The 21,288-nt window shown below is 43.9% G+C and overlaps 1 protein-coding gene across 1 annotated transcript in view; it reads left to right on the top strand.

Moving 5' to 3' along the window:
* LOC117449582 (membrane-associated guanylate kinase, WW and PDZ domain-containing protein 2) overlaps positions 1–20,572 on the top strand; it is a 102,204-nt gene extending 81,632 nt beyond the window's left edge. Inside the window, exons 10-19 of the mRNA XM_071203698.1 lie at positions 194–523; positions 1,658–1,904; positions 2,899–2,962; positions 3,457–3,900; positions 15,152–15,352; positions 15,681–15,757; positions 17,386–17,532; positions 18,272–18,410; positions 19,063–19,166; positions 20,442–20,572. Coding sequence (XP_071059799.1) covers positions 194–523; positions 1,658–1,904; positions 2,899–2,962; positions 3,457–3,900; positions 15,152–15,352; positions 15,681–15,757; positions 17,386–17,532; positions 18,272–18,410; positions 19,063–19,166; positions 20,442–20,510 — 1,822 coding nt within the window. The 3' untranslated portion in view covers positions 20,511–20,572. The remainder of the gene's footprint in view (positions 1–193; positions 524–1,657; positions 1,905–2,898; positions 2,963–3,456; positions 3,901–15,151; positions 15,353–15,680; positions 15,758–17,385; positions 17,533–18,271; positions 18,411–19,062; positions 19,167–20,441) is intronic.
* Positions 20,573–21,288: the final 716 nt, after the last annotated feature.

The raw sequence follows: 21,288 nt of genomic DNA, 5'->3' as shown, positions 1-21,288 counted from the left end.
AAATATAGTAGAAATTAGGTTGAATAATTACAAGGTGTTTCTACAAGTTCAAATGAGCTTTATGTCTCATGTATATATACTTACGTTGGGCCTGGGTCTTCAGATGTATCTCCCCTGGAGCTGTGCATTCCACAATAAAGCCTTTGACCTTGGAACTTTGTTGATTTTGACTTTGTTTACTCTTTTGCCTCAGGTCTTCGATGATCCGTAACCACAACAACAACTCTCTCTCCGCCCCCCAGCCCCCGCCCCGCTACGGCTTCAAGTCTTCAGAGAGCGACCTGTCCTCGGGCAACATGTCCACCTCCCACCTGCCGCTGCCCCTCTCCCCCCACAGAGCCTCCTCCTCCCCCCACAGAGCCTCCTCCTCCCCCCACAGAGCCTCCTCCTCCCTCCACAGCACGTCCCCCCACCTCTTCAGACCGCAGAGCTCCCACCTGAGACCCCCAGTGACCCCCGAGCACCAGAACTACAAGCAGAACCAGCAGAACCACCAGCAGAACCACCGGGGAGCCAATGGCTTGTAAGAAATATATTCTTCTCTTCCTGACTATTGCTACTGAGCAATGACCAGAATCATTTTATGTGCAAAACATAATTTTTATGAAATCCCATAATCACAATATGTTCAGCAGATATCTCTGACTCTGACTCTGACTCTGACTCTGTCTCTGACTCTGTCTCTGACTCTGTCTCTGACTCTGACTCTGTCTCTGACTCTGACTCTGTCTCTGTCTCTGACTCTGACTCTGAATTGATTCTGACTCTGACTCTGACTCTGACTCTGTCTCTGACTCTGACTCTGACTCTGTCTCTGACTCTGACTCTGACTCTGACTCTGTCTCTGACTCTGACTCTGTCTCTGACTCTGACTCTGATTTGACTCTGACTCTGATTTGACTCTGTCTCTGACTCTGACTCTGATTTGACTCTGTCTCTGTCTCTGACTCTGATTTGACTCTGACTCTGATTTGACTCTGTCTCTGACTCTGTCTCTGACTCTGTCTCTGTCTCTGACTCTGTCTCTGACTCTGATTTGACTCTGACTCTGACTCTGATTTGACTCTGTCTCTGACTCTGTCTCTGACTCTGATTTGACTCTGACTCTGACTCTGATTTGACTCTGATTTGACTCTGTCTCTGACTCTGTCTCTGACTCGGACTCTGATTTGACTCTGTCTCTGACTCTGTCTCTGACTCTGACTCTGTCTCTGTCTCTGACTCTGACTCTGACTCTGATCTGACTCTGTCCCTGACTCTGATTTGACTCTGACTCTGTGTCTTACGGCCCGTCTACACAGCGGCGGGCGTGTCTGAAACTCGACCAACAACCAATCACATGAATCTCCTGCCCCTGACACACAAGCAGCGGTTTGATTGGCTAGAGCTTGTACTGGCATTTGATTCGATTGGCTGACGCTTCTGCCGAGGCTTCAAAAGTTGAACATTGCTCAACTTTTGAAGCGAGCCACGCCAGCAAAGCTCCGCGTCGCTTCCCACAATGCAGTTCGGTGAAAAGTGACGTCACCCCATTCAAAGTGAAGGGTGAAGCTTTCAACGCACGCCGCTGTGGACGGGCCGTCACTCTTACTCTGTCTCTGACTCTGACTCTGACTCTTCGTCTAACTCTCTCTCTGACTCTTCTTCTGACCCCCAGCAGCCCTCTCTCCTCTCCCGGGGGGGTGAGTGTGGGCAGTCTGAGCGGGGGGGAGCTGGTCCCGGTGGCACTCTCTCAGACGGAGGGGGATCAGGGTCTGGGCTTCAGCGTGGCGGCGGGGGGGCCGGGGGGCCGCATGAGCCTTGTGAGGAGGGTCTGGGACAGGAAGCAGTGCGGCGCCCTGCAGCCGGGGGACGCCATCGTGAAGATCAACGGGGCGGACGTCCAGAGCCTCAGCTTCTCACAGGTGGACACACACACACACACACACACACACACACACACACACACACACACACACACACACACACACACACACACACACACACACACAACATTTTACCCAAAGCATATGAAAAGCCAGAGAAGTGTGATCTAAATATTAGTTATCGTTCATGAGTTCGAACTGAGTGTCTTGACCTCTTTTTTGCTTAAAATGTGGCAACGTCTGCTTTCCACCAAATATACACTTTTTTTTTTAGAGACCTTCAGACTTGGCTAAAATTGTCAAAATCAGTTTTGTCGTGTTTATATATCTGTGGTAGAGGATATCAGGAAGCCTTGTTCCGATCAAAAAAAACTAGAGCTTAGTTATTATATAATATTAACTTGAAACGGGTCACGGGTCAAGGGTCACGGGAGACCCGAACACAACATGACGCAGTCTGCAGTCCCTGGGCAGGTCAACACAAAATACAGCACAAACAAGTCAATATCAACATTAACACATACGATATCACAACATATGTCACACACATGCGCTTAAACTAATACAATTCACATAAAATGTACACTTCTATCTCCATAATTAAAAAACAATATACTAATTAATTTAAATAAATTAATATTAACGATATAAATCTTGCATTCAAAGATTCAGAGGCTTCAGTGTCGTTTCCACAACGACCCTAAAGGCAACATACTGAGTAAACAAGACACAAATAATTCAATAAATAAATAAAATGCAATACTAAATCAATGAAAAATGAAATATAAATATAAATAATATGGTGCAAGTTAAATGCGGTTTCGGGAGGGGATGCATGAACATACAAAAATAAAAAAAACATTTTCATTCGTCTTTTCAGCAAGAAAATGTAAAAAAAAAAAAAGCCCGTAAACAAGTGGCTGAATTATGAAAAAGACAACACTGGGTTTTCTCCGGCAGTTTTTCAAGACCAATTTGAAAACATGACTTGAGTTGAGTGACGATATATATATTACATTCTGCTTGTTCACAGGTGCAAACTATCCTGCAGGAGCACACCCAGCAGGCGGAGGTCATCCTGCTGGTTTACAGAGGAGGTAACGCTTTCACTTTCATATAAGGTCACATATATCTCAATACAATACAAATATATCAGCTCTGTTGGGAAAACACTGAATGTATCTTCCAACATGAGAGCAACATGATAACAGAGGTATCCCAACTGTAGCTGTGAACATGACAGGATGTGAGATGACCTCGAAGAGCATCAGGACTGTTTGAGGCAGATGATAGCTACGTGATTAAGATGATGACTCAGCCTCTATGGAGAGAGACATCAAGCATGCTCATTTCTAACGTGGAGCTAATCTGAAGTAAACATTGAATACTGCTTTCTATTCCTCCATCTTGTGACGGTGTGACTCCCTCTCTTGGATATCAGCCTGTGAAGGACACTGCTCAGGAACTAGCTGATGCTCTGTATGTGATGACTACTTCCTTTCTGGAGAGGATCACAGATACATGGATCCTGAGGTTGAAGCTCAAGCCGGGGACGAGTGAGATTTTTCTAACAATCTCTCTCTCTCTCCAGGCATCTATCACTCGTCCGTCTCCCCCGGCTCCCTGCAGAGGCTCCCCCCTCCTCTGCTCCGCCCCCCTCCCCCCCCTGTCAGCTCAGACTCCTCCCACTTCCTCCCTGTCGGCTCAGACTCCTCCCACGTCCTCCCTGACTCCCTCCCTGTTCCCCGGACCTCCCACAGCGCCCCCCCCTCCCCGGCGCCCCACCTGCACTCCTCCTCCCTGGTCCAGAGCACCAGCTTCCTGGAGTCCATCCCGGTGACGCTGACCATGGAGCCGCGGGACTGGATCAACACGGGGCTGGAGGACGAGGCGGGGGCCGTCCCAACGCAGGACCTGGGTCTGGAGAGGGGGGGGAAGACCAGGCCCCTCCGAGGGTTTGACGTGGAGCTGAGGAGGAAACCGGGCGAGGGATTCGGGTTCGTCATCGCATCGCAGGACGTGGAGAACGGAAAAGGTGAGAAGTACTTTTAGTCCATCAGTTCAAGTCAAAGTCACTTCATTGTCAATCTTTCAGTTTGTTTTAAATTCACTTAAAATGAAGTATTAGGGCTGTGAACAATAACAATAATGTGGAGTGAGGGGAATGTGGTAAAAGTTAGAGGAAAAACTTGCGATGCTATACAGCGGCCCTAAACATTTTAATGAGGAGACTCGCGTTGCACTTTGAAAAACAAAAACATCAGCGTTTTGTATTTGCAGCGTTTCCTTTATTCAGTGCTTTTAGTAAACGTGTGTCTTCGAGTTGGTGAAGATGTTTCTTCATGTGTTTTAGTACATTTGTGTATTTTTTATTTGCAACATTTCTGAAGCTGCTTTTTCTAATAGAAATGTTCTGGGCTAAAAAAAACATGAAAAAAGCAATATATTTGCCCTTTAAATCTCGCACTCTACGGATTGCAGAACAACCTCTCTGAAGTCCAGACAATATGTCATATTAATCCAACCTTTTGGGCCTGATATGATACTTGGGAACCCGCCCAGGTTTCATCTGGACGTCCTTGTGGACCGACGCGCCATTAAGTAATTACAAAGTAAAGAGTGGTCAACGCGGCCCGATGCCAGCAGTCAGGAGGCATCATCGACCCCTCAGGCTGGTTTAACTTGCATTGTTAAAGGAAACGTCAGTTAGTCACGGTCTGGTTTATCATGGACTTCGCTTTGGGATAGTAAACAATATAATAATGTTTTTATTTTGGTTTGTTTGTTGGTCCGCCTGCAGCAGGAAAACAGAAAAACTACTGGCGTGAAACTCAGTGAAGCGAGGGGCCAAGAAAGTCCCATTAAATGTTGGAGCAGTTCCCAATCGCACGTTATTTATAACTTGAACTTTGCAACAATCCCTGAGTGCCCTTCTACGTCTGAATTGATAATAGAAAAGCTGAACACCAATGCAGTACCCGTGAGATGATTTGTTTTTTGCATGTTATGTGATCGGAGGTTACTTTCTACGTGTTAGGTAGAGGTAAACACGACTCCAGGAAGTCACTTTCCTTTACTTCAGGAATATGGTGACATCACTTTGTAACACTCGCGCTCCTATTGGCTTGCGCTGCAACACATTGTACATGATAGGCTAAGGGGCGGGACATCTCTAAGCGGTTGACCAATCATAACAGAGCTGGCCAGCTAACCAATCCGTAGAGACACTACATACTGATATACACCTGAACATCAGCAGGAGAGGACTCTTTAAAGTAGAGACACTACATACTGATATACACCTGAACATCAGCTGGAGAGGACTCTTTAAAGTAGAGACACTACATACTGATATACACCTGAACATCAGCAGGAGAGGACTCTTTAAAGTAGAGACACTACATACTGATATACACCTGAACATCAGCAGGAGAGGACTCTTTAAAGTAGAGACACTACATACTGATATACACCTGAACATCAGCAGGAGAGGACTCTTTAAAGTAGAGACACTACATACTGATATACACCTGAACATCAGCAGGAGAGGACTCTTTAAAGTAGAGACACTACATACTGATATACACCTGAACATCAGCAGGAGAGGACTCTTTAAAGTAGAGACACTACATACTGATATACAGCTGAACATCAGCAGGAGAGGACTCTTTAAAGTAGAGACACTACATACTGATATACACCTGAACATCAGCAGGAGAGGACTCTTTAAAGTAGAGGCACTACATACTGATATACACCTGAACATCAGCAGGAGAGGACTCTTTAAAGTAGAGACACTACATACTGATATGAAACTGAACATCAGCAGGAGAGGACTCTTTAAAGTAGAGACACTACATACTGATATACACCTGAACATCAGCAGGAGAGGACTCTTTAAAGTAGAGACACTACATACTGATATACACCTGAACATCAGCAGGAGAGGACTCTTTAAAGTAGAGACACTAAATACTGATATACACCTGAACATCAGCAGGAGAGGACTCTTTAAAGTAGAGACACGACATACTGATATGAAACTGAACATCAGCAGGAGAGGACTCTTTAAAGTAGAGACACTACATACTGATATACACCTGAACATCAGCAGGAGAGGACTCTTTAAAGTAGAGCCACTACATACTGATATGAAACTGAACATCAGCAGGAGAGGACTCTTTAAAGTAGATACACTACATACTGATATACACCTGAACATCAGCAGGAGAGGACTCTTTAAAGTAGAGATACTACATACTGATATACACCTGAACATCAGCAGGAGAGGACTCTTTAAAGTAGAGCCACTACATACTGATATGAAACTGAACATCAGCAGGAGAGGACTCTTTAAAGTAGATACACTACATACTGATATACACCTGAACATCCGCAGGAGAGGACTCTTTAAAGTAGAGACACTACACACTGATATACACCTGAACATCAGCAGGAGAGGACTCTTTAAAGTAGAGACACTACATACTGATATACACCTGAACATCAACAGGAGAGGACTCTTTAAAGTAGAGACACTACACACTGATATACACCTGAACATCAGCAGGAGAGGACTCTTTAAAGTAGAGACACTACATACTGATATACACCTGAACATCAGCAGGAGAGGACTCTTTAAAGTAGATACACTACATACTGATATACACCTGAACATCAGCAGGAGAGGACTCTTTAAAGTAGAGACACTACATACTGATATACACCTGAACATCAGCAGGAGAGGACTCTTTAAAGTAGAGCCACTACATACTGATATGAAACTGAACATCAGCAGGAGAGGACTCTTTAAAGTAGATACACTACATACTGATATACACCTGAACATCCGCAGGAGAGGACTCTTTAAAGTAGAGACACTACATACTGATATACACCTGAACATCAGCAGGAGAGGACTCTTTAAAGTAGAGACACTACATACTGATATACACCTGAACATCAGCAGGAGAGGACTCTTTAAAGTAGAGACACTACACACTGATATACACCTGAACATCAGCAGGAGAGGACTCTTTCAAACCTGTGAATAGCAAGCAACCTGTAAAGGGCCTCTTTAATCTTACCGGCTACAGTTAAGAGGTATTTAGAAGAAATACTGTGACTATGTTTCCCCACAGATGTCCAAACAGCCTTTAGAATTTTTTTAATACTTATGTTTAATCTCACTTGTTTATATTCTCTCCGTGAAGCGAACACCTCCCGCTCTGATTAGCTTTTTAGTGAAGTGCTCATGAATAGCAGGTTAACAGAGATAAATCACCCCCCCCCCCCCCGCCTCCTCCTCCTCCTCCTCCTCCTCCTCCTCCTCCTCCTCCTCCCCCCCCCCCGCCTCCTCCTCCTCTCCCCCCCATGTGTTGCGTTGGCTGCCCTCTGCTCAGTGTGATGCAGTCCAATTTCCTTCATGGCCCTCGGGAACACGCAGTCGTTTCCACGGGGACATTCCTACGGCGCACCTGTTTCTGCAGCACCTGTTCTTCATCAACACCTCCCTCTCCATATCCGTCTTCATCCTCCATCACTTCCTCTCTTCATCTTCCTCTCTCCATCACTCTTATCTCCCTCACAGCCTCCCACCCTCTCTCCCTCTCTCCCCCTTTACTCTGCAGTGAAAGCGTCCAGCGTCTGGTTTTTCCAAAGATTAAAACTGTCCCTCCCTCCCTCCCCTCGCCTCCCACCTCCCTCTCCACTGCTCTCTGGATGCTCAGGAGAATGCTTCGCTGAACCTCCTCAGACGTGTTGTTTCAGCTCCTGTTCCTCTCCAGGAATAGAAAGGATTATTCGTTTTGTTTTTGTTTGTTTCTGCACATGCTAATCAAAGAGCCATGCTGGAGAGACTACAGTCCGCTTTGAAGACTGTCAAGGAGTCCAAACGTAATTATGGCGATATGTTTACTTTCAAACCGGAGGGCGGTTTGGTGCAGTGTGCAGCGGTGCGCGCCAGGGTGTAGGTCAGTGTTGCACGCTGAAGTTTGCCTGCAGGAAAGTTAGATCCACACGCTCTGGATGATCGCTGATGATGCTGTTGCGTTATCTATTGTGCTTATTTGACCATTTATCTGACTGTTTTCTGCAGAAACAACAACAACAACAACAACAACAACAACAGAGACATTTAACCCAGCAAACACATTAATCTGTAGTTTGAGTATTTGAAGCATTAAGCGAGCTGTGAAATGATCAACAGTGCTGCGGGCTCGATGCACCGGGCTGCAGCTAAAGGGGGGGGGGGGGGTTACTATGGGGGGGGGGCTCCTCTCCTGAGCGGTGATCATGCAGAGCGTCAGAGGCTCGCTGCAGAGGGATTACTGTGGACAGGAGAACATGCAGAGCCGCAGGGACGCAGAACATTTGAGGTTCAGCCATGTGTGTGTTCCAATCCCTCTGAGAGGCGGTCCCAGTGTGTGTGTGTGTGTGTGTGTGTGTGTGTGTGTGTGTGTGTGTGTGTGTGTGTGTGGTGCACATGTGTGTGTTCTGCAGATGTGTGTGTTCTGCAGATGTGTGTGTTCTGCAGGGTAAGAAGACTACTAGCAAAGCTGCTTTGGTTTGACCTGATTGCCGCTCCGGCCCGGGTCGCTCAGATTAGACCCAGAGTGCAGAATGTTTCTGGATTTACAGGCTGTGCCTTTTAGCGGGATCATCAGTCCAACGAGGTATTAGCGGTGTCAAATGTATCGATACAGTGTGTTATCAGGATATGTAGGGATGTATACATCTATATACAGTGAGGAGAGGTTGTGATACTTCTTGTGAAAGAGAGGTGATATATTGCAGCCAAATGCATCGCACGTGGGTGAGAGGAGATTTTGACTGTGAGCAAAATGCAAATCCTGTCGTTCAGATGCATGAAAAGTAAACTTGTGTCTTCTTACTGTTTTTAAGATTGTATTATTGTAGCGTATCAAAGCACAATGTTTAGGGATTTACACCATAAATATTGAGATATGTGGAAATGATTTAATATTTTAAATAGTAAGCCTCTTTGACTCAGATGTTGTGCACATGGTGGTGTGGTCTTTAGACTTAGATGTAGGGATGTAACGATACCAAAAACTCACGGTGCGATAATATCATGATAAAAAGTCCATGGTACGATATCTATCGCGATAATGAAAAATAAAGGGAACATTTTTTTTCTTTATTAAATAATACATCTGATTTGTACAGTATTTTAGTAGATAGTAGTATTTTAAAGTGTCAACAATATATTAATCAGACCCTGCAATAGAATAAATCAAGTTTCACTTTAGTTTTTCAAGTAACTCAACTCTAACTCACTCACTCACTCACTCACTCACTCACTCACTCACTCGCTCACTCGCTCGCTCGCTCGCTCACTCACTCACTCACTCACTCACTCACTCACTCAGCATCATCAAGGTTATCTGTCAGGAATATGAGCAGTATTTTAGTAGATAGTAGTATTTTAAAGTGTCAACAATATATTAATCAGACCCTGCAATAGAATAAATCAAGTTTCACTTTAGTTTTTCAAGTAACTCAACTCTAACTCACTCACTCACTCACTCACTCACTCACTCACTCACTCGCTCACTCACTCGCTCACTCGCTCACTCACTCACTCACTCGCTCACTCACTCACTCACTCACTCGCTCGCTCACTCACTCACTCACTCACTCACTCGGCGTCATCAAGGTTATCTGTCAGGAATATGAGCATGTCCACATTTCAGGTAGAAGCTGGGATGTTTGGGCGTTTGCAAAACCCCCTGCTGTGGAAACACTCTCTCGCTTGGTGCTGGTGTTGCTGGGACAGAGAGACATGCGTTGCCATGGGCGACAGCAGTGGGTCAAACTGTGCGTTGTTTCTCCACCTCTTCAACAACAATACCGTTGTTGCCAAGAAGGTGAGGCTTATTGACAGAGATATAAATATACTGTTGGTACTTGTCCATGTCTCTAGGTGTGTACATGTAGCCCTGTAGATACGATGTCCTTTTGTGTTATCTGTTGTTTTATGTTCATGTTGTAACCTACTTGCTGCCATGTTGGACAGGTCTCCCTTGAAAAAGAGATCGATGATCTCAATGGGACCATCTGCTTAAATAAAGGTTTAAAAAAAAAAAATCGCGGTAGATTTAGTCAGTCTCACGACGGTATTGAGACGTTTATTTATCGCGATATTCGATATATCGTTACATCCCTACTTAGATGTATTCCTAAAATTAGAATTCATTATTGAAGTTTATTGTATTGCAATAGGGCTTTATGCGTGATACATTGTGGTACTCTAAGCAAGGAGATACTATTGTACAAATATATTAGGGCTTTATTCATATATGATATAGGTTACGTTTCAAAGACACATCCTATTTGCACTACTGTAAGCAAGGCACGTTTTTGGACATTTGTATCAAGAAAGCACCAACATATGAGGTCACTTTTGTGTCTCTATGACGATAAAGACTCAGAGAGAGGAGATGGATCTAGAAAGTCTCAGAGGACGGATGCTGCTGCTGCAGGAAGCTTTCAGTTTGAGCAGTTTGAGGTGGGACTGAGCAGCACTCAGAACACTGGAAGATAATTGTAGAGGTTTTTATTTCACTGCAGGAGTTGTTGTTTATTTCATTCCAGTTGTATTTGTTGCGTTCATGGTTTGCTCAACTTAATGTGTAACAATTATTCACAAAACATGTCTCTCTAAACTCAGCGTACCCGAGAAGCATCAGGGAGAAGAACATCATCTTATGACCGGCCGCTTTCTCAAAACAAATAGATGGTCTGTCCTTCATCTGTTCTTACTCTGTTCTTACTCACAGCCAATCATAACAGTGTCGTAGGAAAGAGAAACACAAAAACGTACCAAAAAAACACGTAGTTCCCACTTGACAGTTAACGGAAAGAAACAAAACGAAAACGAAAAATTATTATTATTTGTATGGTTGAAAAAACGACCCTTGAAATGCATGACTCCTTTCACGCTGTTGTATAATTTGCAATCATACGCACTTCAAAGCGTTCTGCTCTGCCTCCTTCGGGGCCGCTTGACCCTGTGTCCTTCCTCTTTCTTTCCCCATGTTCACATCTCACCGTCTCAGAGATCTGCAAAGGACCGGCTGTGTGGTGCGGACGAGAGGCAGACATCCATCCGGAGCTTTTGTTTACTTGTACACATGTAACCCAGGCTTCTTTTGATTTGTTGTTTGTTATAGTTCCCGAGTACTCAGATCGTGTACTTGAGTAAAGGTAGAAGTACTCAGATCTTGTTCTTCAGTAAAAGTAGAAGTACTCAGATATTGTACTTGAGTAAAGGTAGAAGTACTCAGATCTTGTACTTGAGTAAAGGTAGAAGTACTCTGATCTTGTACTTGAGTAAAAGTAGAAGTACTCAGATCTTGTACTTGAGTAAAGGTAGAAGTACTCAGATCTTGTACTTGAGTAAAGGTAGAAGTACTCAGATCTTGTAATTGAGTAAAGGTAGAAGTACTCAGATCTTGTACTTGAGTAAAAGTAGAAGTACTCAGATCTTGTACTTGAGTAAAAGTAGAAGTACTCAGATCTTGTACTTGAGTAAAGGTAGAAGTACTCAGATCTTGTAATTGAGTAAAGGTAGAAGTACTCAGATCTTGTACTTGAGTAAAAGTAGAAGTACTCAGATCTTGTATTTGAGTAAAAGTAGAAGTACTCAGATCTTGTACTTGAGTAAAAGTAGAAGTACTCAGATCTTGTACTTGAGTAAAAGTAGAAGTACTCAGATCTTGTACTTGAGTAAAGGTAGAAGTACTCAGATCTTGTACTTGAGTAAAGGTAGAAGTACTCAGATCTTGTAATTGAGTAAAGGTAGAAGTACTCAGATCTTGTACTTGAGTAAAAGTAGAAGTACTCAGATCTTGTACTTGAGTAAAAGTAGAAGTACTCAGATCTTGTACTTGAGTAAAAGTAGAAGTACTCAGATCTTGTACTTGAGTAAAAGTAGAAGTACTCAGATCTTGTACTTGAGTAAAAGTAAAAGTACTCAGATCTTGTACTTGGGTAAAAGTAGAAGTACTCAGGTCTTGTACTTGAGTAAAAGTAGAAGTACCAGAGTGTAGGAATACTCTGTTACAGTAAAAGTCCTGCATTCAAAATGTTCCTCAAGTGAAAGTAGAAAAGTATTATCATCAAAATATAGTGAAAGACAGTGAAAGTAGTCGTTGTGCAGATTGGTCCATTTCAGAATAATATATATGATGTGTTTTATAATGATTGATCATGAACGTGTTCTCAAAGCTGGTGAAGGTGCAGCTAGTCTGAAGTACTTTGTAGACTGCAGGGGAGCTGGTGGATTTACTCCAGGTGGAACTAAAGTCTGATTCAACACTTGGTTATATTTCACATCATTCATCCAGATCTGTAAAGTAACTAAAGGTATTAAATACATGTAGTGGAGGAAAAGTACACCATTCACCTCTGAACTGTAGTGGAGTAGAAGTAAAATAGAGAATACTTTAAAGTACAAGTACCTCAAAACTGTACTTATGACCCGTAACGTTTCCTATAAACCGACATCTTCATATTTCTGTTGTAATAATCGGATACAAAACTGAGAAAAGCAGGAAATCTCATATTTGAGAGGCTGAAAACGACCTGACGTTCTTGCAGATCGACTGACTTTAAGGACAAGTCGTTCATCAAAACACTTGCCGATATTTTTCTGTCAATTGACTTGATCAATTAAAAGTAATTGTCCGCCCCTCCCCCACCCACCCTGATCAGCTGACCATACAAAGCTGGCTTCACTAGGGACCAAAGAGTGAACAGTTACGGACTCTCATCGGCCAATCTTAGGGATTATTGCTCACTGGACAATCAACAAAATGACATTTTGGGAAAACTTGCAAAGCCAGGTTTTCATCTTAGCTCTTAATCGATTCACATCGAGAATCAATGAGATGATCCATCGGTGCGGCACAAGACGACGGAGGAGAAAGAAACTGCATCAATACACTGAATATTGCTGTGTGCGCGATTTCACGTGTGTTTGGAATGCTGGAGGCAGCCTAACGCAGCATGTGTGTGGACCTGTGGTCTGAGAGTCGTGAATATCTGAGTCGGCTGTTCTGTAGGACGGATCCAGGCCGGGCAAACTGCTGCATGTTTGTTCTGTCGGAGGAAGACTAATCATTAAAGGAGAGAAACAGAGTGTCAGCGCAGGTCTGATCGATGGGAGCAGGAGAGGAGAGGGTTTCAAGGAGAAGAGGGGGAGGTGTGGAGAGAGGGCTTCTGCTGGGAGACATTCAGAAAGAAACCTGTGAGTTTAATTACGGCTTGTTTTAGGAATCCTGGCAAAGACAGCGGGGACGTCAATCATCCTGCTTTAGATGTATCTGTGTTTGACGCCACGTATTACTCACCAGCTTCAGTGGAAAGGAGCGTTTGGGAGCTGGATAAAGTTTTGGTTCAAACTTAAACTCAAGCATGAGCTCGTCAACACGTAACTCAAGCAACAAGTCATCTAAAGAGGTTGGAGGTCACTGTTTAGATCCCTCGTAACGTGACTCTAAGGCAGTGTTTCATACCAAGGACCACTTAACCAATAAAAAAACACTCGCGGACCACCTAACTCCACAAATATCCAAAAACACATCGTTTTCCTAGAACAGATTAGAAATCGCCTGAAAGTGGTACAAACAGGTGGCCACATGTGTGACGAAGGTGTTGCGCTGGGCTATATCATGCACTCAAAAGTGAAACTTAAGCTTGCTCCTTTGCGGAGATATTCCCGCGAGAGTGCGGAAAACTTAAATGTATTTATTTATTTCAAATGTGAAATTTTACCAATAGACTGCTCTACTGGGACATGTCTCCATGCTTTAATGTTCAGAAAGATCTTTATTTTTCTCATACTGCCTGTGCTGCAGCACCTCTTTTCACCCTCTGTCTGAAACCAGAGCCCAGTCTGCTCTGATTGGTTAGCTGGCTGGCTCTGTTGTAATTGATCAACTGCTTAGAGATGTCCCGCCCCTTATCCTATCACGTATGTGTTGCAGCGCTAGCCAATAGAAGCGTTAGGTAAGATAATGTTACCTTTGTTCGTGGAGCATAGCTAAGTTTCCAAGCAAGCTAGGAATACAAAAAAGGAAATGTTACGACAAACTGCAAATGTCCTTACTTGCAAAAAAAACTACTTTTGAGTAGTACAAACAGGTGGCAAAATGTGTGACGAAGGTGTTGCGCTGGGCTATATCCTGCAATCGAAAGTGAAACTTAACCTCGCTCCATTGCGGAGATATTCCCGCGAGAGTGCGGAAAACTTAAATTAACTTATTTATTTAAAATGTGAAATGTTACCAATATACTCACGGACCACTAGGAGGCGCTCACGGACCACCAGTGGTCCACGGACCACACTTTGAGAAGCACTGCTCTAAGGGAATGTAATCACTTAAGAGATGTCTATTCCGTTAAAGTGTCTACTTAATTATTTATTTTTAGCAGAGATGTCGGAAGAGTCGCTGATTCGATGTCTGGTAACTTAACTTAAAATATTTTTTAAATGACTTGAGACGTGATTTGGACTGGAGGCATGATGACTCCGATAACTTGTCTGTCACAAAAAAATGTAGAAGAGACATGAAGAAGAGGGGACACATGTTGATGTAGAAGAGACATGAAGAAGAGGGGACACATGTTGATGTAGAAGAGACATGAAGAAGAGGGGACACATGTTGATGTAGAAGAGACATGGAGAAGAGGGGACACATGTTGATGTAGAAGAGACATGGAGAAGAGGGGACACATGTTGATGTAGAAGAGACATGGAGAAGAGGGGACACATGTTGATGTAGAAGAGACATGGAGAAGAGGGGACACGTGTTGATGTAGAAGAGACATGAAGAAGAGGGGACACATGTTGATGTAGAAGAGACATGAAGAAGAGGGGACACATGTTGATGTAGAAGAGACATGAAGAAGAAGGGACACATGTTGATGTAGAAGAGACATGAAGAAGAGGGGACACATGTTGATGTAGAAGAGACATGGAGAAGAGGATTTTGCATAATAGGTCCCCTTTAAACTAATTGCCATACCTATTGGTCGGTTCTTTTCTCCCTAGATTATTTTTGCACATTTCTGCACATTATTAAATAATACAGTCATTTCAGAATATCTTATTGCCTTATTTTAAATGTGTATTTATGTTATTATGTTCATGTTTACAGATTGAAAAAATATCTTGACTTGCCCAAGAAAAAACCAACCTAGGAGAATCTTGAGTATGAGACGTCTTGAGTCTCACGTCTGCTTCTCCCTCCTCTCCTCAGCCGCCTCGCTCCTCCCTCACCGGTTTGTGACGGTGCGTCGCGGCAGCCCGGCGGCGAAGAGCGGTCAGATCCGCCCGGGGGACCATCTGGAGGCGCTGGAGGGCCGCTCCGTCGTCACGCTGCCCCACCGGGAGCTCGCTCAGATCCTCCGGAGGGCCGGGAACAGTCTGAAGCTCACCATCGTGCCCCGACCCAGCACCTGTGAGCAAAAACACCAGGACACACACACACACACACACACACACACACACACACACACACACACACACACACACACACACACACACACACACACACACACACACACACACACACACACACACACACACACACACACACACACACACACACACACTATTTTAACTATTGTTTTCTTGTGTTGCTCTGTTGGAGGAACCTGTGACCTCAGAGTTTCATCGACATATCTACACTGTACTGTAGCTATGCACACATGACGATAAAAGCCTTGAAACTTGAAACACACAAATACACACTTCATGATCTCACTTTAATAATCATCTACTTTCAGATTCTTCAAGCGTTTCAGAAACCACCGAGTATGACCCCGCGCACAGGAGCAAAAAGGGTCAAAGGTCGCGTCCAAAGGTGAGGGCTGCACCAAGATTAAAGAGGCCCTATTATGCTATTTTGGGTTTTTCCCATATTGTTTATTTAGGTTTTAGTGCATGTAAATGGTCTGCAAAGACTCAAATCTCTGTGTTCCCTCCAGGTGGAGTTTCTCTCCCACACCACCCTCCATTGTTTACATCCGCAACATAGTGACATCACTTTGTAACACTTACGATTCTATTGGCTAGCGCTCCAACACATTGTACGTGAAAGGCTAAGGGGCGGGACATCTCTAAGCGGTTGACCAATCACAACAGAGCACCAGAAATCCTAATAGGGCCTCTGTAACGCCTCGGGATACACCTGCTATGTGTTCATAACATGTGTATATAGGTTCCTTCTACCTCCATCAAACTTTTACATTATCATAGTGACACCCCAGGTATATATTTCCAGCTTTCAAAATGTTTCGTTGTGCATGTTTGTGTTACCCATAGTACAAATAATATCTGTTTTTAAGTTTCTTGGGCAATTTTGGATCCAGAATGTTCATATAGTACAGTGTATGTCAAAATGTAAAAAAGAACTATCAGTTGATAAAGGTGAGGTTGTCTTAAAAAGATAGATACCAAACATTGACATGCTAAACATTTCTTAATGGGGTTTAGTAAGGCAAATTAAAAGTATGTGAAGACGGCCAAATTAGCCCAGGACTTTAAAGGGGACCTATCACTTTTTGATGTCTTGTATACACATCTCTAAAAACGGGGAAAACGGAGCTGATCCAGATTTGCGTCCGAACGTTGCTATCAGAAACAATGCCCGACTGTTTTGGATGTAATATGGTCGGTGTTTACATTAGCATCGCTAACACTCAGAGCTAACCTGTACTGGAGAGCATGTGGGTGAAGAAGCAGGAAGTAAAGAGGAACTCACCTTGTGGTATAACCGGCAAGAGAGAAAGCCTTTGAGCTCCAGACTGTTTCAGATCCTTGATAATCCATGATATGGAGTTTCATCACGGCAGCATTTAGTTTAGACGGTAGCTGCCGGGTCCCGCATGAGCTCAGCCCCCTCCTTTTTTAAAGCTTTATACCAGAATCAGCGCTTTAGAAACAGGAAGTGAAATAGAGGGATATGAGGCATGGCTAGAATGGGTGATCTGTTTAGTATTTTGAGCAAAACACTTCATAGAGATGTATTTTATATATTTGTATATATCTGAGACCTATGCTATTGCCTACAAATAGCATGATGGGTGATCTTTAAAGGGTTTGTAATAAAGTTTGCCTCATGATCACTGAACTGTCTGGATATCTTATCTACTTCCTGTTTTAAACACCCGCTAAAGACACATCTTTTAAGATTAGCTTTTTATTAGCAACCTCCCACTTTACTTTGTGTCTTATCTGAGAGAGAAACCATTATTTATTTAATTTGTATTATCATACCTTTCACCTCCTTGTGTCGATGAACCTGATCAAATGTTATATTCTGCTGCATGTACCTTTTAAAGTTCTCAACAAATAACATGAGGGGAATTTCTTGTTGTGGATCTTTAACTTGTGATGTGTCATTTTGTAAAGCACTGCATGGAAAGTGCTATATAAATAAAGCTTTATTATAATTACTTTCTGTTTCTAACCCCCCCCCCCCCCCCACAGCGTGACTCCAGGTATTTCAGCGTGGATTTGGACCGCGGCTCCTCCGGCTTCGGCTTCTCCCTGCGGGGGGGCAGTGAGTACAACATGGGGCTGTACGTCCTGGGGCTGATGGAGGGGGGGCCGGCCTCCAGGAGCACGAGGATGCAGGTGTGTCATCATCCCAATGTTGTTGTTGTTGTTTACACTTCTGTGCGTGAGACATGATGAATTCAATGTTGATTAAAGATAGGATAATAACACGATATATACTTATAGCAATGCTAAGAAACACAAACCTGTATACTGTTGTTTTGTTACTTTTTATTTCATTATATTACATTTTTAGATGAGACTTACTTTTGTATTTTTTTCAGTTTTTAAAGACAATAAAATCCTGAGAAAGCCTTGAATATTCACGAGCAAATGAGCACAGATAAAACTGCTTTGAATACAATTTAATTCAGAAATAAATCAACATTGCTGCCGTCTCTGAGCTGCTTTTATGCCTTTATATTTACAGCATCCAATAATTACTGTCATTATCCACCAGTCTGCCTATTGTGTCTTTAAAATAACAGAACATAGTGGAAATGGCCTTCACAGTTCCCTAATATCAAGCTGATGTCTTTAAATGTCTTATTCTGTCCGTCCATCCCTGAAAAAGACCAACTTTAATATGATGATGATGATAGTAAGAGAAAAGCAGGAAGTCTCCAAATTTGAGAGTTAAAACTGATTTTCTGAAATTTTTGCTTGAAAAAGTGAATAAATAATTAACATATTTGGACTGTGTGAGTGTGTGTGTGTGTGTGTGTGTGTGTGTGTGTGTGTGTGTGTGTGTGTGTGTGTGTGTGTGTGTGTGTGTGTGTGTGTGTGTGTGTGTGTGTGTGTGTGTGTGTGTGTGCAGGTGAGCGATCAGCTGGTGGAGATCAATGGAGACAGCACCTCAGGGATGACCCACAGTCAGGCTGTGGAGCAGATCAGGAGAGGAGGACATCGCATCCACCTGATCCTGAAGAGAGGCAACGGATACGTGCCCGACTACGGTGAGACACACACACACACACACACACACACACACACACACACACACACACACACACACACACACACACACACACACACACACACACACACACACACACACACACACACACACACACACACACACACACTGAGGTTAACAGGGAGAATTATAGGCTGATATGTGAGTCATGGCTTGGCAATAATGTAATTGTCTTTTGATGGAACTGCATTGACATGAATCATATGTTGGGATATTGATACAGAACTACCTCGACTACATTTAGAATACAGAATACTCACTCACGTTGCAGAGGAGAACCTCTGATGTGAGCACTTGTGTTTGTCTGCATGTGAAGCTTTGATCTCCGGTGTTTCTTCTCCTCCTCCTGTGGGGCTGATTCTGACTAACGGACTTTGTGTCCTTCTCTTTCTTTGTGCTGTTTCCAACCCTTCCATCCGATCCGTTTTGCTTTTACTTTCCCACATTACATTTGGCCCTGCTTGGTTTTCATTCTCCTCCAAACATTACCTTCCTCCCTCCTCCTCCTCTTCCTCCTCCTCTTCCTCCTCTTCCTCCTCCTCCTCCTCTTCCTCCTCCTCTTCCTCATCTTCCTCCTCCTCCTCCTCCTCCTCCTCCTCCTCCTCCTCTTCCTCCTCCTCTTCCTCTCTCAGTGGAGCTCTCCAGTCTCTCTCTCTGTATGACCAACTCTAAGCTGGGCGAGCCTTGCTTCTATGTGATTGGACGGACAGAGAATACGCGGTTGGTAATGGTTCCTGTTAGTTCCCCCATCTTCTGTCTCTCTCACCACGGCTAACGTGACGTGCAAAAATAAACAAACACGCCTTATGTTAGATATCTGTTTAGTGTTTGGTGTGTACCCGACGAGACTGTCGAATATCAAACATCTCAGGTCCGAAAAATGGTCAAAATACATGTTCCTTGTTTTATTAAATGAAACGGAAAACGCACGTCTTTATTAATGTGTAAATGATGACTAGTGATGCATTGAAGATAGGTTGTGTATGGGGTGGCAGCACTAGCGCTCTAATATACCTTTGTTTTTACCAAGTGTCACACCTTTTTAAGTTTTAAAATGATCGACACTACAATTACAAATACATTTAGATGTGTAAAAGCGAAAGGAACAGATACTGTTGTAGGTAACAGACATGCAAGGTCCTGTATACATGCATTACACATATTTTAGTTTCCATTAAACATATTCCAGGGATTATAAGAGGCGTGTGGCGCAGTGGGTTGGTGTTCAGATCAGGGGGTGACAGGTTCAAACCCCACTGCAGTCAGCATGTCGCTGTGGGCACTTCACCTCAAATTGCTCCTGTGGGGATTGCCCACAGTATTGAGTATTAGGGCTGCTCAATTAATCGCGATTACGATTATGGCTTGCAACGATTACGAAAACAACGTGATCGAAATAAAACGATTATATATATTTTTTTTTTTTTTGGTTTTTCAGTTGAATTATACTTAAGGGTGATCAACTGTTAAAAACATACTGTTCAAACGTTTTTTTCTCCAATAAATGGATGTTTTCAAAGTCAATGAATAATCGCATTTCATAATCACAATTACAATTATTGACCGAAATAATCGAGATTATGATTTTTGCCATACTCGAGCAGCCCTACTGAGTGTACAAGTCGCTTTGGATGAAAGCGTCTAACAAGTGACACGTAATGTAATAAGAAATATGTAAGTGGCCATCAAACATAATTGAGGTCTTATTTAAAATATCTCTCAATAGAAATGGCTCTTTTTTCTGATATAGTTTTGACGTTGACATTATACACATCACTTCTGGTGTCTTCACTTGGACCTCCAAATATCTTTAAAGGTCTTTAAAATTAAGTTTTTCTTCTCTTGCGCCGACCCAGAAACCTCCTCTCGACACAGTGACAGCATTTGACGCACTCACAATAACACTGAGCCACTTTGTGGATTTCACAGCGCTTTACTGATGGATTACTGTCAGGCACGTCTCTCCATATTCAGTCTGCTTTCTCCCCCCCTCTCTCACCCATTCATCCAGGCCGTGAGCACGGGATCTCCCCCCCCTCCCCCCGGCATCACCCCCAGCAGCAGGGTGTGGCTGCAGTGACCTCCAGCAGGAGGAAGAGGGCCAGCTCCAGGCACAAGGAGAAGCCTAGGAGCAAGTCTACGAGCGCTTTGGAGAAGGAGAAAGCACGGAAAAGCAGCAGCAGGAGGAGGAGGAGGAGGACACACGGCTCGGAGGGAGAATTACAGAGACCTGAATCTGAGCCGGGGGAGGACAGGAGGAGGACGAATAAAGAGTCCCAAAGTGTAACAAGAGACGACCTCAGGAACATTGATGATAGTGAAGAGCGGAGGGAGAGGAAGAGGGAGAGAGGGAGGAGTAAAAGCAGACGGGGGAAAAGTACAAGTGAGGAGAAGGTAGTGGGTGAGGAGCAAGAGGAGGAAGGGAAGGTGGAGGAGAAGGTGAGTTCAGAGGGAGAAGATGTTGTCTTCTTACCGATTCCAAGTGTGGACCGAAAGCTCCCCTCACCCAAATACACCTGGGGGGAGAAGGGGGAGGCAGAGTACAGAGGACTGAGGAGGGAGGAAGAGGAGGAAGAGGAGGGGGATGCAGAGCGTGACGCCATGCCGGAGATGGATCCCGTGTTTCAGAGGAATGTGTTCTCCTTCCTCTCCTCCTCGCTGACCCTGGATCAGCAGCAGGAGGACGAGGAGGAGTCTGAGTCTGGAGGGAGCTTATCGGACGCGGCGAGCATCTCGGGCCTCTCTCTGGCCGCGGCGGCGCAGCCCGGACCCTGGCTCGTCCCCAGAGCGAAGAGGAGCTCCTTCTTTAACTTTTTTAACAGGAAGAAGAGCGTGGAGCGGCAGCTGCCGGACGAACC

Source organism: Pseudochaenichthys georgianus, chromosome 7 (genome assembly GCF_902827115.2).
Source record: "Pseudochaenichthys georgianus chromosome 7, fPseGeo1.2, whole genome shotgun sequence".
Lineage (NCBI taxonomy): Eukaryota > Metazoa > Chordata > Actinopteri > Perciformes > Channichthyidae > Pseudochaenichthys > Pseudochaenichthys georgianus.
This window is presented reverse-complemented; position numbering and strand designations above follow the sequence as displayed.